This window comes from Danio aesculapii, chromosome 7 (genome assembly GCF_903798145.1).
Source record: "Danio aesculapii chromosome 7, fDanAes4.1, whole genome shotgun sequence".
NCBI lineage: Eukaryota > Metazoa > Chordata > Actinopteri > Cypriniformes > Danionidae > Danio > Danio aesculapii.
Genome location: NC_079441.1, coordinates 9,565,486 through 9,582,662, shown reverse-complemented (window position 1 = coordinate 9,582,662; position 17,177 = coordinate 9,565,486). Strand labels below are relative to the sequence as shown.

The following is a 17,177-nucleotide window of genomic DNA, read 5'->3' as shown; positions in this document are numbered from 1 at the left end:
TCATTGGTTTGATGTACCTGCGGAGCTGGGCTGTGCTGACCTGTAATGTTCCCCATCAGCAGGTCTTCAAGGCCTCCAGGTCAGTGAGGCAGAATCAGGTCATTAGAGGTTATACAGTGTTTTCATTTAGCACCGATCTGAGGCCAGAGCTTTAATGGTCCAGGAGTTATTTCAGGTACTAAGATGAATGAAGTCAGGTAGTTTGGTTTAAAGCAGGGGTCTCAAACTCAAATTGGCGGGGGGGCCACTGGAGTGACTGACAATTCATCAGAGGGCCGTTTTAACATTCGAGCACAAATAAAAAGTGGAAACTTAATGCAAATCAGCATGTTTACCATGTCACACAGCTGCTGAAATATATCTGTGGATGTTGCGTGTATGACCAAGCGTTAGACACACATTCATTCAGTCATTTTTACACAGAGTATATGCTGTCAAATCTCTAGCTAATAGTTTCTTGTTGTACATATTGAAGGGGTTGTATAAATTGCTATGCAAACTCTACAATTAATAGGCATATTAATAATTATTATTATTATTCTGTCCCAACCAATTGTTAAAAAACGGTTTCTACATCATATTACAGGGGGTATAAAACTGATAACAATAAAAAGACCCTTGAATATTTACAAAAATAGAGCTTTAGTAAAAATAAAAAATATGCAGAAATAATCTGCATGTGGGCAACGCAGTGGGGCAATAGGTAGTGCTGTCGCCTCACAGAAAGGAGGTTGCTGGTTCGAGCCTCGGCTGGGTCAGTTGGCGTTTCTGTGTGGAGTTTGCCTGTTCTCCCTGAGTTTGCGTTTCCTCCAGGTGCTCCGGTTTCCCCCACAGTCTAAAGACATGCGGTACAGGTGAATTGGGTAGGCTAAATTGTCCATAGTGTATGTATGTGTGCAAATGAGTGTGTATCGATGTTGCGATGGGTGCGGCTGAAAGGGCATCTGCTGCGTAAAACATATGCTGGATAAGTTGATGGTTCATTCGCTGTGGCGACCTTGGATTAATAAAGTGACTAAGCCGAAAAGAAAATGAATGAACGAATCTGCATGTGTGTTACTCTCTACAACTCACACTGAGAAAAAACAAAAAGTAAAACTAAACTGAATAAATGGTGCAGTACTTTAAACGTTCAGTAGGTGGCAGGTCAAAACCACAAGTAGCCAAATGTAACTGCACAACAATGATAGTGATTCAAAAATGAATATTTTGGTGGGCCGTATCTCATTATATTTTTGACATCAGTTGCGGGCCGGAAAGAGGGGGGTGGGGGCGTGTATATGTATGTGTGTGTCTACATATATATATATATATATATATATATATATATATATATATATATATATATATATATATATATATATATATATATATATATATATATATTATTTGTTTTATTTCGGCTAGAATAAAAGCAGTTTTTAATTTTTTAAAAAACATTTTAAGGTCAAAATTATTTGCCCCATTAAGCAAATTTTTTTTTCGATAGTCTACAGAACAAACCATCATTATACAATAATTTGCCTAATTACCCTAACCTGCCTAGTTAACCTAATTAACCTAGTTAAGCCTTTAAATGTCACTTTAAGCTGTATAGAAGTGTCTTGAAAAATATCTCGTCAAATATTATTTACTGTCATCATGACAAAGTTAAAACAAAAGTTATTAGAAATGAGTTATTAAAACTATTATGTTTAGAAATGTGTTGAAAAAAATCTTCTCTTCGCTAAACAGAAATTGGGGGAAAAATTAAACAGGGGGCTAATAATTCAGGGGGGCTAATAGTTCTGACTTCAACTGTATGCGTGTGTGTGTGTGTGTGTGTGTGTGTGTGTGTATATATATATATATATGTATATGTATATGTATGTATGTATGTGTGTGTGTGTATATATATATATGTATATATATATATGTATGTTATATATATATATATATATATATATATATCTATATATGTATGTATATATATATATATATATATATATATATATATATATATATATATATATATATATATATGTATATATATGTATATATATATATATATATATATATATATATACACACACACATAAAACAGTTCTGTCTGGTTCTTGAATCTGATTGGTTGAAAGCCGTGCAATATTATGCCAGTAACAGCATTCGTACCACCTTTTCACCCTTCACCCTTGTGTATTACCCTGCCCACATACAGCAACAAACTGAGGACACGCTACAGTTTGACACATACTGCTGCTGTTAGGCAACATAATGAACTTTTGAGGCTTTTTAGGTGAGAATGTACTTGTTTAAATTGCAACTATGCAGTTTATTTATAGGGATAGTGTCTATTTTAAAATATTTATAATTTCTGAGTGACATCAGTGGCCATTAGCCTGTCATACTGAGCAAAGACGGTTGATGTTGTCCATCCACAAGATGGCAACAGAGACTGCATAATAAGCCCTTATAGGAGGAAAAAAACAGCATAATTATAAACTACAGCTGATCAAATCATTATAAATCAGGTAAGTGACACTGCAAGTCGATCTCTCTCTTTTGTAAGTTGTAGTGCTGTAGTTATACCATATAATTATAGTGTATTGAGGGAGAGATGGGACTCAAATATCAGGAATGAGTGTTGTGATGGCATGTGTTTAGCGTTTTCCTTATCGCAAACACAACAGTAATCTGGTTGTGATTGTGCTGCTTTATTCGGGGTTAATTATAGTGATATCCTGATTGCAACATAGAAATACTATAGACTGTAACACTGTAATGAGATATCTCTGTAGACCGATGGCATTTCATGCCGTTCAGCCTTATAATCTTAAAATGTCAGCATAATCACCTGTTTTGTCTTCACTTTAGACATTACGCTAGAGAATCATTCAAATATTAGCTCTAAAGTGACGTTGGTGAAGTAGCAATGGTTTCTGCTGTTCTGACATCAGCTGCAGATGTGAATGAATGGCAGAAGAAAGTAGTTCCTAAAACAATAAGTGTTTTTATCCTCTCCATGTTTGATTTTCTTTTTTATATACACGATTATGCCGTTGAACTGTTGTATAAATGCAAAATCACATTCGTAGCAGTGCGATGTTGCTGTATATTGTCACCGGTGGGATGCTAAGGCCTCCCAACAGTGCCGACATACAGCCACATCGCACTGCAACTCGTGGGATATTGCTCAAATGACACAACTTTTAACAACAGATCGTTCCAACAGATCTCGCTCAAACTCAGCATTAGTATCAAGCTAAAACAATCAGACACCACAAAACAGACAACGGCATGCCAATAGTCAAACAACAGCTGATCTCTCTTCATTGCTTCTTCCGATTTAAAGGTCTCTACGCAGATTGTGAATGGCTGAGGGAATATGCGTCAGCACAGAATAATTGTGATTGGCAGTCATGTCAGCCAATAGTGTACCAAATGTAGGCGGTACCTAAATGTGAAAGCGAAGGGTAGAAAAATAGAGAGAGACAGAAAGAACATACATGCACAAAAAAACAGCGTACGGTTTGTAATACTTCTAAAAAAAAATTTTTTTTCCTGTTTCCTAAGATTTCAGTCAAAAAAAGAATATAAAAATCAGTAATATGATATTTAACCCCATTGTAACCTTAACTTCCTTTACCAAACCCTCATACTGTGCTAATTAAGTCTTTTTTATATATAAAAACTCTACAAATGACAGTGATTTCTTCATTTTTCTAATCTGTGCGTGTTACTTTTGCTGGAAAACACCTTTATTTTTCTGAAGATCTAAAAGGCTGCAGTGTAAATTACTCTGACAAGAGCTGTAATGTGAGACGATTTGAGTGTTTATGAGCTGTGAGGTTAATTTAAAATCACCAAGCATTCAGTGTACGGATCAGAGACTCTCTCAGTGCTACATTTTTATTCTCTGCTTGACTGAATTCAAATCCCTGTCGTTTTCCCGTGGCGAGTGCAGAGATAACAGTGGTTACTTCAGCGTGACGAGCCACTGTGTTGGATAAAGCCTCACTCTCTTTCAGATTTATGTAATTGCGTCTTCATCACGGCTTTATCAGTCAGTCACAGATGTGAGGCCAAACATTACAGTGTATTTCATCTTCGACGTTACTGTTGTTTTATATGATAATGCTGTGTAAGGAATCATCCCACTGCAGGCGGGGAGTGAATGACTTGTATCACATATACAGTCAAAGTCAGAATTATTAGCCCTCTTGAATATTTTTTCACTAATTTCTTTTTAACAGAAGGAAGATTTTTGTGAACACATTTATAAACATCATAACTTTAACTCATTTATAATAACTGATTTCTTTTATCTTTGCCATGATGACAGCAGGGTTGGGTATCATTTAGGGTTATTTTGATACCGGTTCTAAATCAATACTTTTAAAAAGTATCGGTGCCAAACGGTGCCTGAACCGATACTTTTGAGCCAGAAAATTATGGTGGATGATTCTAGAAAAATCTTTTATTTGACAAAATCTTTTAAAAAATCAGTTTAATAGAACAATATAACTAAAGTTTAAAGTAAACATCAATTCATATTTTATATATTTGAATTACATTAATACATTTCCTTTGATCATTTGTTGGTTAGCATGAATTTAAGATTTGCATTATGAAATTACATTAGCTTACTTCTAACCTGTGGAAAGGCTGTCATCAAAATACTGAACTCCTTTTTTCTAGGGTTGGGGCTTGTGACTATGTTACGTGGTTATCAGTAATCTAATGATTTGCCTTAATCTGAATAAGACAATAATATGATCAAGATGTTTACATGAGTTGCTTTTTGAATGTTCCTTTCATGATCCCGTCTTACATGTGATTAACGTCATTGCCTCATCACGCTATCCATGTTTCCTCCAGAGTTTCATGTAATTTCAGGTGTTTCATTTTTAATTTTTCAACTTTAACTGCAGTTTCACTTTCATTCAAGAACATTTCATTCATGCCCCCATGACAAACAGGTATTTGATGCGAGCATTAAGTAAGGACTGGTGAAAGAGTGCTCTTTTAATGGAATTTGATACCGCAAGTTGAATGAAAAGAAAAAACCTCTGTATTTCTTGACGCAGGTGTCTGTGGTCCTTTAAGGAAATCAAAAAGCACTGTTTACATGGTAGTCTAGACTCTGAATCAGAGTATAGCCTTAATCATCCTAAAATTGGAGCATTGGTGTCCATGTACATACTCATTTAAAGTGCCAGATGATGTTGCAAGCTTTCAGAGACAGTGCAATCCTCTGCCTTTAAGTTGATTCCATAAGCCCTCAAAAGTGTCATTAGGTTTGACGGGTTTCCCCCTTACACACAACTTTTGTAGAGCATCTGCTTCACGTTGCTGTGTCAGAACCATTGCTTGTAAAATACGCTTTAGCGATCATGCGTGTTGATCTTGATCTGAAGAGAGTTACTCTCGCTCACCGAATGCGCTGTACTGCGTGCGTTGCGTGTGTCCGTTCCCTAAGCAACAATAACAAACGCCTGACATCGCCTGTCTGTATTCCTCAAAGTTGTTTAGAATTTAATGCTTAGAGATGGTGTGACAACACGTACTTATGTGTGCCTTTGATGCACCCCTTGATGCTTCTTACATCCTTGTCACAGCACTATTAGCACTGAAATTAGGCACTGAAATTCATATGCTGATTCGGTCTGGTACATACCGGTTACAGAGGTACTGGTGCTATAATGGCACCGGGTTTCGGTACCCAACCCTAGATGACAGTACAGAATATCTTACTAAATCTTTTTCAAGATGCTAGTATTCAGCTTAAAGTGACATTTAAAGGCTTAACTAGGGTAATTAGGCAAGTCATTAGCTCCTTTTACACGTATAGACCTTTCCGGAAAATACAGGCAATTTTCCGGAAAGGTCTGTTTGTGTGAACAGGCCCATTTTGAAAATACTGGTCAATTCGTTACGCTATTTTTCCAAAAAGAGAAGTTGTAACATTACCGATAATTTGCCGGAATGCTGCGCTGTGTGAACGCAGAAGGAAAATTGCCGGTAAGAGCACGTTCATGTCTAGAACGTGCTGACGTGAGACATGTACTCCAGCTAATCAGAACATTCAGACACATTCACATCCTCCCTGTTTATGAAAATAAAAACCTTTGAATGTTTTTCCAGACACATTTAGCTGCTAGACGTTAGTCAGATAATAATTCTTTTTAATGCTGACTGTGTAAAAAAAATTGCGATAAAAATGCTTATGATGAACCGCCATTTGTTTACCTTTAAGTTCTGTTCAGTTGCTTGACGCGTGTGCACGAGAAGGAGCCGGTGAGCGCCAGCACACACACATATTATGTACATCTCGACATGCAAAAGTGTTTCCCTATATGTTTACATATAAGTTGTTCACAACATTAATCCTTTCAAATAATTTGTAACATCGTCAAGTTTGTAAATATTTAGTTGCGCTTCTGCCTTTGGATGTCTCTGGGACAAAGCAGCTGCATGAATACTAAAGCTTTAAATAAAAGTAAAACCATCAACAAAAGCCAGACCGCTTCTATGTTTACAAATACAAGCACAGCCATTAAGAAGTCATTTCTGGTTAATGATGTCAGAATTTACTGGTATTTTTGAATGGATGTGTGAATATTATTTTCCCGAAAAATGCCGGAACGTTCTTCCCTGTGTGAACAACGTTTTTATGAATTTACCGGTGAAGTCGTTCCGGAAATTTTTTTCAGATATTTACCCGTATCACTGTGTGAAAGGGGCTACTGTATAACAATGGTTTGTTCTGAAAACCAATATTGCTTAAGGGGGCTAATAATATTGATCTTAAAATGCTTTTTAAAAATTTTAAAACTGCTTTTCTTCTAGCCAAAATAAAACAAATAAGACTTTCTCCAGAAGAAAAAAATATTATAGGAAATACTTTGAAAAATTGCTTGCTCCGTTAAACATAATATAAGAAATATTTGAAAAATAAAAAACATTCACAGAAGGGCGAATAATTTTGATTTCAACTGTATAATTGAACAGCCAGTTCAATGATGCTTCATTAATTCAAAAGATTTCTATCTTTTATTTATTTTATTCCTCAGATCAAATAACTTCTACCTGGCGATGCTTCTGTTCATGCTGTTCCTGTGTATGTTACCCACCATTTTTGCCATTGTGAGATACCGGCCGTCTCAGTACTGTGGACCTTTCAGGTACAAATCTATCCTGTTTGAAACAGCATTTAAATGTGAGGAGTATTGCTCAAAAGTGGAATCAAGAAAGCCAGGGTAACAGAAAAAGAGCAGCTTGACCTAGTTTAACCGGGTCCTCCTGGCTTAGTATGTTGCAAGTTTGCTGATCCAGGATGAGAACGAGCTGCTACATCAAGCCTGATGTAGATGGCTAGGATAAGTGCACATTTGCTGCATTTGTTAACAGACCACTGGATTGATCACACCAATGATGCATGGATATGGATGTATGGATAAAACCTGATATGAGCCAATAAGGTAATGAGTTCATCAATCTGGGAACTCGCATTACTTTCAGAGAATTAATAGAAACAAATGAGGTGAGACTTATTGACAAATGATATCATTCACTTTGTCTTAAATGTGACCACTGGACATTCATTCTACTAATGAATTTATCGTGAAGATTGTTCCAAACACTCAATATTGCATTTATATTTTATCTGTTCAGTTTATTTTATCAGGTTTTTAAAATTTATATAACACTTATAATTATTTTTTCTAATTGATTCTATATGTTTCATCGTCAAAAAATCATATATATATATGAAAATATAAAATTGCTGACATTTTTCTAGTTTGTAATTTATTTATTTTTTGCATTATCTCACCTGAATTTAACTGTATTATAAATTAGGTAATAAGGTACAATACCTTAAATGTTTTAGATGTTAGATGAATAAAGTCTTATTTCAATGAATATAACTGTTAAATAAAACAGTTTTGTTTAAATGCACCACAAATTATTGTCTATATTCACTGAGAAATGGATTAATATATTTGCTGAGCACTGTATGTGTATTTTTCCTCTAATCATTCATCTATTTTTTTTATCTCTCATTTATATCTCCCCTATATTTAAATCTGAAATGGATATATATGAACATATATAAAATGATTGCTAATACAATTAAACATACTTATTTTTAATTCTAATTGTTGGAAACTATATGTAAATAGCCAAGAGCATGGACTTGACTGTAAACACAGAAATTTCTTGTAGTATTGACAACAAAACTAACATATAAATCACAAGTATTAATCTTTGCCTGGTTGCAAAGAATAAATCCCCATAGTAAGTTAATTTAGCTTAATTTAGCCTGCTTTCATGCGAGTGAATGCTAAATTCAGCTAGGATAGCCTCAAAATCACAGCTTAATCCCTTAATCTTACTTTTGTGCAATACCCCTATGATCACTTTTAACCTCCTAGGGCTTGAGTGTCCACATACGTTATTTAAAATACTTTGAATGTTTTATATTTTGTTACAGACATACGGTGTCATCCTGCAACTGTTTTGCAGCATATGAAATGTCCCAAACCCTGTTTTTAACGGTCCAAAATGGGGAAAAAAAGACTGTTTTTACTTTCTGATTGTCAAAGCAAGTTAAAAAAAATTCTATGTTAAATATGCATTAAAACACTTTTTCCTGAATTTTTTATGTAAATTTGGACCACTAGTCCACATATATGGACATAATTTTTCTCTAAAAGTACATCATATCAAAAGATGATACTTAGATTTTTATTCTAATTAGGTTCCAATAAGCCCAAATAGCAAAGAGAAATAAAACATTCATGTAAAAAAACACCTTGGGCCTTAAGAGGGTAAGGTGACGTGGATTGTGTTTTTTGAATGTTTACAGTTTTCTTTATCCCAGTGATAAACAGATATAGCTATAAGTAAGACATATGTGATTTATTACATTTAAAATAGTCAACCTAGTTACAGTAATGGGACTTGTAGTACTCACCATGGACCTTTTAGATATATAAAACTATCCTGTTAGAGGCTCTGTTTAAATCTAATCTCATTTAGGATGATGTTTACTTTTTTTTTCTTTATCTCAGAGATAAAGCAGGGCCAGACTGAAAAAATCTGCAGATTTCTACATTAATGATTTTGGGAGCAACAACACATTCAATACAATAAAAAATACAATCAAAATCCAGTTCGAAGCACTTGTTTTGGTAAACAAAGCTACAGCAGTTCTCTCATATAATACCCCTATAAAAAGACAGACAGGAGTTATTACTTTATTGTGTTGAACATAATTTAACTAAACATTTATGAGGACATGCTTTGTGCCCTCGTAATTCAAAACTGTTAAAAAATTATGCTTAACAGGGGTTAACATGCAACATTTTAGGTTTCCTGTGAGGGTTGGGTTCCCGAACCTGATTTTACTAAGTAGGACATATTACTGGATTAACATCTACGTTGATCCTGGAACAACATTCCAATCAGCCAATCAGAATTAAGGTATACGGTACCGTTTATGCAAAGTTGAATTTAATCTAATTTTGGGAATAATTTGCAGTTATGGTTGAGTTTAGGGGTAGGGAATAGGTATGGATTACATTTTCCAACAAAAACGATGTTCCAGGATCAACATAGATGTTAATCCAGGATCGCATCGGACTTGACAAAATCACGATGTGTGGTTGGGGTTAGGGGTAGGGTAAGGCTATAAAATAATGGGCTTTTAGGCTTTTAAAGTACAATACAGCAATGGAGAGTTCTCATAAACCACCAACATAAAGAGTGCATGCGTGCATGTAACACACATCTAGGCCTTTTTTGTCACTTTTTAAACTAGTGACTACATTTTTTTTAAATTTTCTTTTGGTAATGCTTATGGCCATCCAAAGATATTGCAATGTATTGCCTATTTAACACAGTTTATTGACATAGTTTAGCATTAATGTCATTGCAGATAACGAGAAGTCACATCTCTTGCAATTAATAATTAAGTGCACACCATAATAACTGAACATCTAGACAAATTCCCTGTGCATGTAAAACCCCGGTGCTTGGCTATAAAGGGGATCCAGATTGTTTCTGCATTTTTTCACATCTTGTCTGCCGCTCTGTAGTGGACAGGAGAAGATTTACGACATCATCTCTGAAACCATTGCCAATGACTTCCCTCTGTGGTTCAGCAAAGTGATGAGTTACGTCACCAGTCCTGTGGTTGTGCTGCCTGCTTTACTGCTACTCTTGTAAGTACTTCTAACTACAATGGCCTTAATTACTACAGAGAATATAACAAGAGGATATAATACTAAAGGCATGTATGTGAATAAATCTATAGTACAAGCATAACCTATGTAGTTACCTTGGTGATTTAGCAGATATTATACTTTGGGATCGGTAGGATTTGTTAATAACAGAAGATTGATATAATTTATGCTACATTAAACTGTATGTTTAAAATACAGTAAAATAAGTTATGCAATATTTGAGAATAATTTTAAATAATTGTTTAGAATGGTTTGAAATATTTGACATGTCTCTACAGTTCTTTTAGAATGCTATTTGATCATTTAGAATGTTTTGTAACCTTTCATTCTAGGTCACTGTCGAATGCTTGCTTGTACGGTTGCCAGGAAGTGCAAAACAACATTACAAAGTGTGAAACATTTCTACGAAGCTCAAGACAAATTTACATTTTGGAAAACATTTTTACCAATCAGAAGACACAGTTATATAGGAAAAACGAGGGTAACACTTTATTTTGATGGTCCATTTGAGTATTAGTAGACTCAAATGGACTGTTGATACAGACATTTAACTGACCATAAGAATCTTTGCGAGTACATGTCAACTTACACTAAACCTTACCCTAACCCTAACCTCAACCTAACAGTCTACTTATAATCTAATAAGAATTAGTTGGCATGTAGATGTAATGTAACTTAAATTGAACAAAAAGACCATCAAAATAAAGTGTGATTTTACTAAAGACGAAACAATAATAATAACAAAAATAACAATTAACGTGACGCAAAACACTTTTACCAGTCCTGAAACAAATTTACAATGACAGATTATTTAAGGAAATGGAATGTACCACACACCGGAAGTGACATGGAATTTACCACACACTGGAAAATATCAGCTTGTGTGTGAATTTGTAGACACAGATTAACACGAGTCTGCAACTTTAAAAATCATGGTTTGACCAACTGCGATAAACATTTAGTCATTTTGAGCGATTCTGAGAAAATATCAGCGTGAGAGTATGTAGAGACATGTAAACAATTAACACGCGTCCACAACTAAAGCACAGCATATGTTGATTGATAAAGATATAGAAACTGACCTCAACTTGTAGTCCTGAATAGCTCAGTTAGATCGGTCGATTGATACTCATGCTGAACATTTTGACTTGGGTTCGAATCCCGTTGGTGACATGTCATTTATAATTATTTCTTTACATTAATTTTGCTTATATACTGTTCTGCCACACAAATATCAAATCAATAATGTTTACAATGACACTAAGTAATACGAATATTTATTTGGTATGGGCATGATTTGTTGCTGTGAAAGGTGACGAATCTGCCAATCTGCAAACGTAAATAGTTTACATCTGGAAAGGGGCACCAGTTAACACGGTCACTAGTTAAAATGTAACACCGGCTTCGTTCAGTTTACTTTTAAGAGTCCTTAAGCAGATGTTTACACAGTGTAGACTTGACATCATCTCCATGATTACAGCATACGAGTGGCCCTCGTTTTAACATTGAACACATTGATGCAGTATGTCTGGTGTTTCTGTCTGGTCCACGTGTGTTTGCCACAAAACAGGCAAAACAATCTTCGACCGCAGTCCATGTTGGTCACCATAAACTTTATTTATACCATGTACTCCACAACACTAATTTATTGTGCTCACCACTAACGACAAAAACGCCTTTCACTTCCCAGTGTGTGGTACATTCCCTTTCTGTAAAGAATCTGTCATTGTAAATTTGTTTCGGTAAAATTATAAAAGTGTTTTACGTCTCGTTAATTTTTTTCTAAAATGTAAATTTGTTTTGTCCCTTGGTGAAATCGTTTTTCCTATGCGATTGTGTGTTATGATAGGTAAAAATGTTTTCCAAAATGTACATTTGTCTTGAGCTTCGTTAAAGTGTTTCACACGTTGTAATGTTTATTTGCATCTGCCGGCCACCGTATGCTTGCTTACTGGCTGATTAAAAATTCCAAGGTGTACAGTAATTTTTATATAGATGCATGACTAATGTAGTTCCAGAAAGGTTTGACTGAATTAAAGTTCCTTATGTTGAACTAGAAAAGTAAAGTTCTTAGACAAACTTTATGGTGGCTTGAGAAAGTTTGAAGTAGTTTTAAAGTTTAAATAATTGACCCTTCGCTAAGCCCCGCCCTCCTTAGTTACTGTTGCTACGCCTGTCAAGCTTTCGTGTCTGGCACATCTTTTACAATATGTATGCGCTGGTGTCAGACATTCCCATGGATATAATTTGTCATTTTTGGCGAAGAGGTGAGATATCTGAGAAGGCCAGACAAAAAGGACTACAGTATGCATTACAGGGGTATATTCACGACATAATAGGCAACCGATTAGAAAATAATTCAATCAAAATTGAAGCTAGGTTAGCCATACGCTGACCATTCAACAGCTGAGTTCATGCACAGCAAGGTAAGTAAAATGTAAAAATAATGTAATAATAGCAAATTAAACCGTGATTTCCCTTTTTTAGCCAAAAAGCCTGATAGACTAATTGTTGTGCAATGAAATAAAGCATTACTAACCGATGACATGCATAGACAGTGCCTCTACGTCATTTATTCACAGAAAGAACAGCCAGAAAGGGGAAATTGATGGATTTGTGCTGAATATTAGCATCATTGACCCAGAACAATGTACAGTACCTATAACTGCCAGTGTGTTTTTGTGCTTTATACACAGTTTTTGTTCTAATTTGCAGTTAAGTGGAAAAATAAGTAAATTGAAATGCAAATCAAAGTATAAATAGTAGAAGTGAACAAATAGATTTTCCCTACCAGCAAATATTAATCCAACACCACATATAAAAGCAGACAATAACCTGCTGTAACGTCATCACAAATGACTAAATCTCGAAAAGACAGACGAAAACATCAGTGAACTGTAGTTCTGACATGGGCATGAGGCTTATAAATGACTGAAAAAGAGCTGCGGGTGAAGTATATTGATCTAAAGTGCTCAGATTGTGATCACATCTCAGTTTTGTTCTGTTGATGTGTCATTTCAAATATTCGTAGCTTGAAACAGATAGACATATGATTGCTATTAGTATGACTACTATTGTGAGGGCTTAAATGGAGTGTTATCTGAGTGCTCATAATATTGAGTGAAAAAAAGAAAAAGACAGCTGGGAAACATAACCTGCTTTGTATTTTTGTAGGAAACACAGTTTAGATCTTTTAAGAGGTGTGTGAGTTATTGTCGTCTATGACTGTGTCGGGAATATCAAAAACAAAAAACCAACCTAACTCCACTCCTTTAGCGCCCCTCACACAGCTTAATCCACGCTGGCATTTCTCCCTTTGGATTTTCGGTTTTGAAAAGGGAATAAAACTCCACCACCCCGTCCAAACTTTTAAGATACCGAGTATCAGATTAGCACAATCCATATGCACAACCCTTTGGCTTGTTTCCCTCGCTCGAAAGCTTGACAGGCCTCTTGCACGTAGCTACAGTTGCTAAGCCACAATTGGTGTGTGGCGGTTTTTAGGTGGGGCTTAGAAGAAAATTTTGAGATTTGAGACTTTTGATATGTTGAGATCTGTTAAAAGGGGGTTCTGAGTGGTTGCTAAGTGGCTGCTAAGAGGTTGCTAAGTGGTTGCTAGGGTGTTCTGAGTGGTTGCTTAGGTGTTGCTAGGCAGTTGTTAGGGTGTTCTGAGTGGTTGCTAGGGTGTTCAAGGTAGTTGATAAAGTGTTGCTAGGTGGTTGAAAGTTGTTGACATGCGATTGCTAGGGTGTTCTGAGTAGTTGCTAAGGCGTTTCTAGCGTGTTTCATGAGATTGCTAAGATGTTGCTAGGGTGTTCTGAGTGGTTGCTAAGGCTTTACTAGGCAATTGCTAGTGTGTTCTGGGTAGTTGCAAGGGAGTTCTGAGTGGTTGTTAGGCGGTTGCTAAGGCATTTCTAGGTAGTTGCTAAGGTGTTGCTAGGCGTTACTAAGGTGCTGTTAGGTGTTTGCTTAGGTATTGCAAGGTGGTTGCTAGTGTGTTCTGATTGGTTGCTAGGCGAATGCTAATGCAAGTCATTGTATTACTATGGTTTGTAGACAATAGAAAAAATATATAGCTGAAAAAAAATATAGCTTAAAGCAGTGGTTCTCAAACTTGGGGTTGCAGAATAATTTCAAGGGGAGTCATTTAAAAATTTTGTAATTTTCAGTGATAATAATATATATTTTTCAGTATTACAAGTGAAAGCTAATATTTTCAGATTTTTTAAAAGATATTACTGATTAGTATTAAAAAAAAGTGAATGGAACATTCTGTGCAGCGAATAACTTGCTATTTATCAATACACCACACATCTGGATGTGAAAACCAGAACTGTCTACTTTGACTAAACATAAGAGTAAGACCCCATCAGACAAAAGTAGAAAACGTCAGAAATATCAGGATGAATTCATGAAGTATACATTCAGGCAGAATACATCTTTGCACTTGAAACGCAGCGCTCAGGAACAGTTTAAAACAGTTGACATGTCAACTTACTGCAGTAAACAAAGCCTGCAACACTTGCCCGCCTTCGGGTTCTCTTATTAGCCCACTGCTTTAGAACTGAACGCAAATGATTGGTTTAAATCAGCTGTCAATCACACAGTCAACGCCTTCTGCCTTCAGATGACAGGAGCGACAACACCCGCGTAACAACCAATGTAACGCGCTGAAGATGAGAATGAAAACAACACTGACAGATTTAGTTTTAGAAACCACCTAAAGCTACAAGTAATAGCACATCTGATTACTGATCATGTGGTGAATGTTAATCCACCATCTACACTTGTCGAAGAGTGGATAAAAGACTTCCATTGGCTTCAAGTCCACTTTGAAAATAACTAAAGCATTCACTGTAAAGTCTGTGGGACGGAATTTTCAGGTAACAGTTTGCCACATCTACACATTTTAAGCACGAGAGGTTCTGTTCAATCCTTCATTTAACCGGCAGATGCTGTTGGCCGTGCAAGTGGCAGCTGTATGTAAAATTTAACACCGCGTATACCATCGCAAAAGGGCTTGCACTGACTAAGATTAAACTAATATTGCAGCTCATGAAAAGACCGGTATTGCTATTAAAATGACGTATGCAAATAATAAGGTATATGTCAACAGCATCTGTGCAATATCAGACACCACCCGTGAGAACACAGCACAGTTATCATTAACAGATTCATTCATGTCAAGCAGTGCGTGTAGGGCCAGTGAGCGGTCCGTGTATCTTTTGGTCACTCAATTATGCTATAAAAATGTATTTTTCTTGTGATGAACAGCATTTCATTGAGACATATTTTCCTCACGCATGCATATATATTTTGTGCTTGTTTGTTTTGATTTCAAATGCAATAAATATGTTTATAAAACTTGTAGTAACGGTGCTCATAATTGGTGGGTGCGACTACATTTTTAAAGTTAGGAGCACCAGTGCTACCAAGCAAAAAAGTTCATTTCGAGCCCTGTAATGTATAGTAAATATAGTTAAAATATTGTGAACAGCTTAAAAGTTATTTTTATTGTTTGTAAATGCTTTGGTAGTGGGGGGTCGCAAGTTCTTGACGATCTTACATTGGGGGTCACTGGCTTAAAAGTTTGAGAACCACTGGCTTAACGGGGCTAATAATTTTGACCTTAAAATGGTTTAATAAATTAAAAGCTGCTTTTATTCTAGTCAAAATAAAACAAAAAGACTTTCTCCAGGAGAAACAATATTATAGGAAATACTGTGAAAAATTCCTTGCTCTGTTAAACATCATTTGGAAAATATTTAATAAAGAAAAGGAAATTCACAGGAGGGCGAATATTTCTGACTGTATATTATTGTCTGCTATATGGCTAAAACATATTGATCCAGTTAGGAAGAACATAGCCTTACGGCAGTGCTAAATGGTTAGAAAAAAAAGCAAAAAAACAAAGACCCTGTTACAATAAACATGTCAGGCTTGTCAAGCCAACATAATTCATTCAAGCTGAACAAATAGCTTTTGTGTTCTTGCCCTCACGCTGTTGATCTCTGTCTCTTTCAGTATGCTGATCTACTACCTTCAGTCCATCGCTAGATCCCTCAAGTTCACCAACAGCCAGCTGAGACTGCAGCTGCAGACCGTGAGTCACTGCAAACGCAACCTCATTAAGACGCATTCATTCATTTAACAGATCCCTGATTTACAAGAAGGTCTTTGGGTTTCATATAATCTCATTTCTCCAGCAGTTTATTTTACAACACCAATTAAATTTTGCCTTTGCAGGAGCGCACGGACGACAAGAAGAAAGTGTTTCAGCTAGCTGCAGGTACTTTGCCTATAAACTGTCTTCATTAGCGATACAAGGGACTGTTTGAGGCTGTTGAGCAGTAATGTGCGCACAATATACAGCTGAATGCAAAATTATTAGCCCTCCTGTGAAGTTTTAAAATGTTTCTCAAGTGCTGTTTAACAGAGCAGTGTTTCTAAACGTTTTAGTAAGTCTTCAATTGCTTTTCTGTGAATTAAGACCTTAAATAATAGCAACAAGTCTTAGGGTGCTTTTACACCTATTCAGTACGTTTATTTTGGAACCTGGCACGTTTGCCTCCTTAGCTTGGTTCATTTGGGCATACACTACCTGACAAAAGTCTTGTCGCCTATCCAGGTTTGAGGAACAACAAATAATAACTTGACTTCTAGTTGATTATTTGGTATCAGAAGTGGCTTATATGAAAGGTAAAGGCCTCTAGATTACGCTTATTTTTGCCAAAATAAAATATGATCATGCCTTGATTTTGAATTATTTAATTAGGACAGTAAGGCCTGACTTTGCTAAGACAAAAGTCTTGTCACTTAACATACTGTAAATAATACACAGTATAGAATATAAAGTCATGCTGCATTGGAAACAGAATTAATATTGTGTATGACTCCCATGAGCTTGGAGGACTGCATCCATACATCTCTGCAATGACTCAAATCACTTAT

At 35.8% G+C, this 17,177-nt stretch overlaps 1 protein-coding gene across 1 annotated transcript in view; it reads left to right on the top strand.

Moving 5' to 3' along the window:
* Positions 1-17,177, top strand: part of LOC130232629 (transmembrane channel-like protein 3) — a 44,246-nt gene that overhangs the window by 18,308 nt on the left and 8,761 nt on the right. The window contains exons 8-12 of the mRNA XM_056462603.1: positions 1-79; positions 7,053-7,163; positions 10,080-10,205; positions 16,251-16,329; positions 16,473-16,515. The exon at positions 1-79 is cut by the window's left edge and continues 50 nt beyond it. Of these exons, the coding sequence (XP_056318578.1) occupies positions 1-79; positions 7,053-7,163; positions 10,080-10,205; positions 16,251-16,329; positions 16,473-16,515 (438 nt within the window). The remainder of the gene's footprint in view (positions 80-7,052; positions 7,164-10,079; positions 10,206-16,250; positions 16,330-16,472; positions 16,516-17,177) is intronic.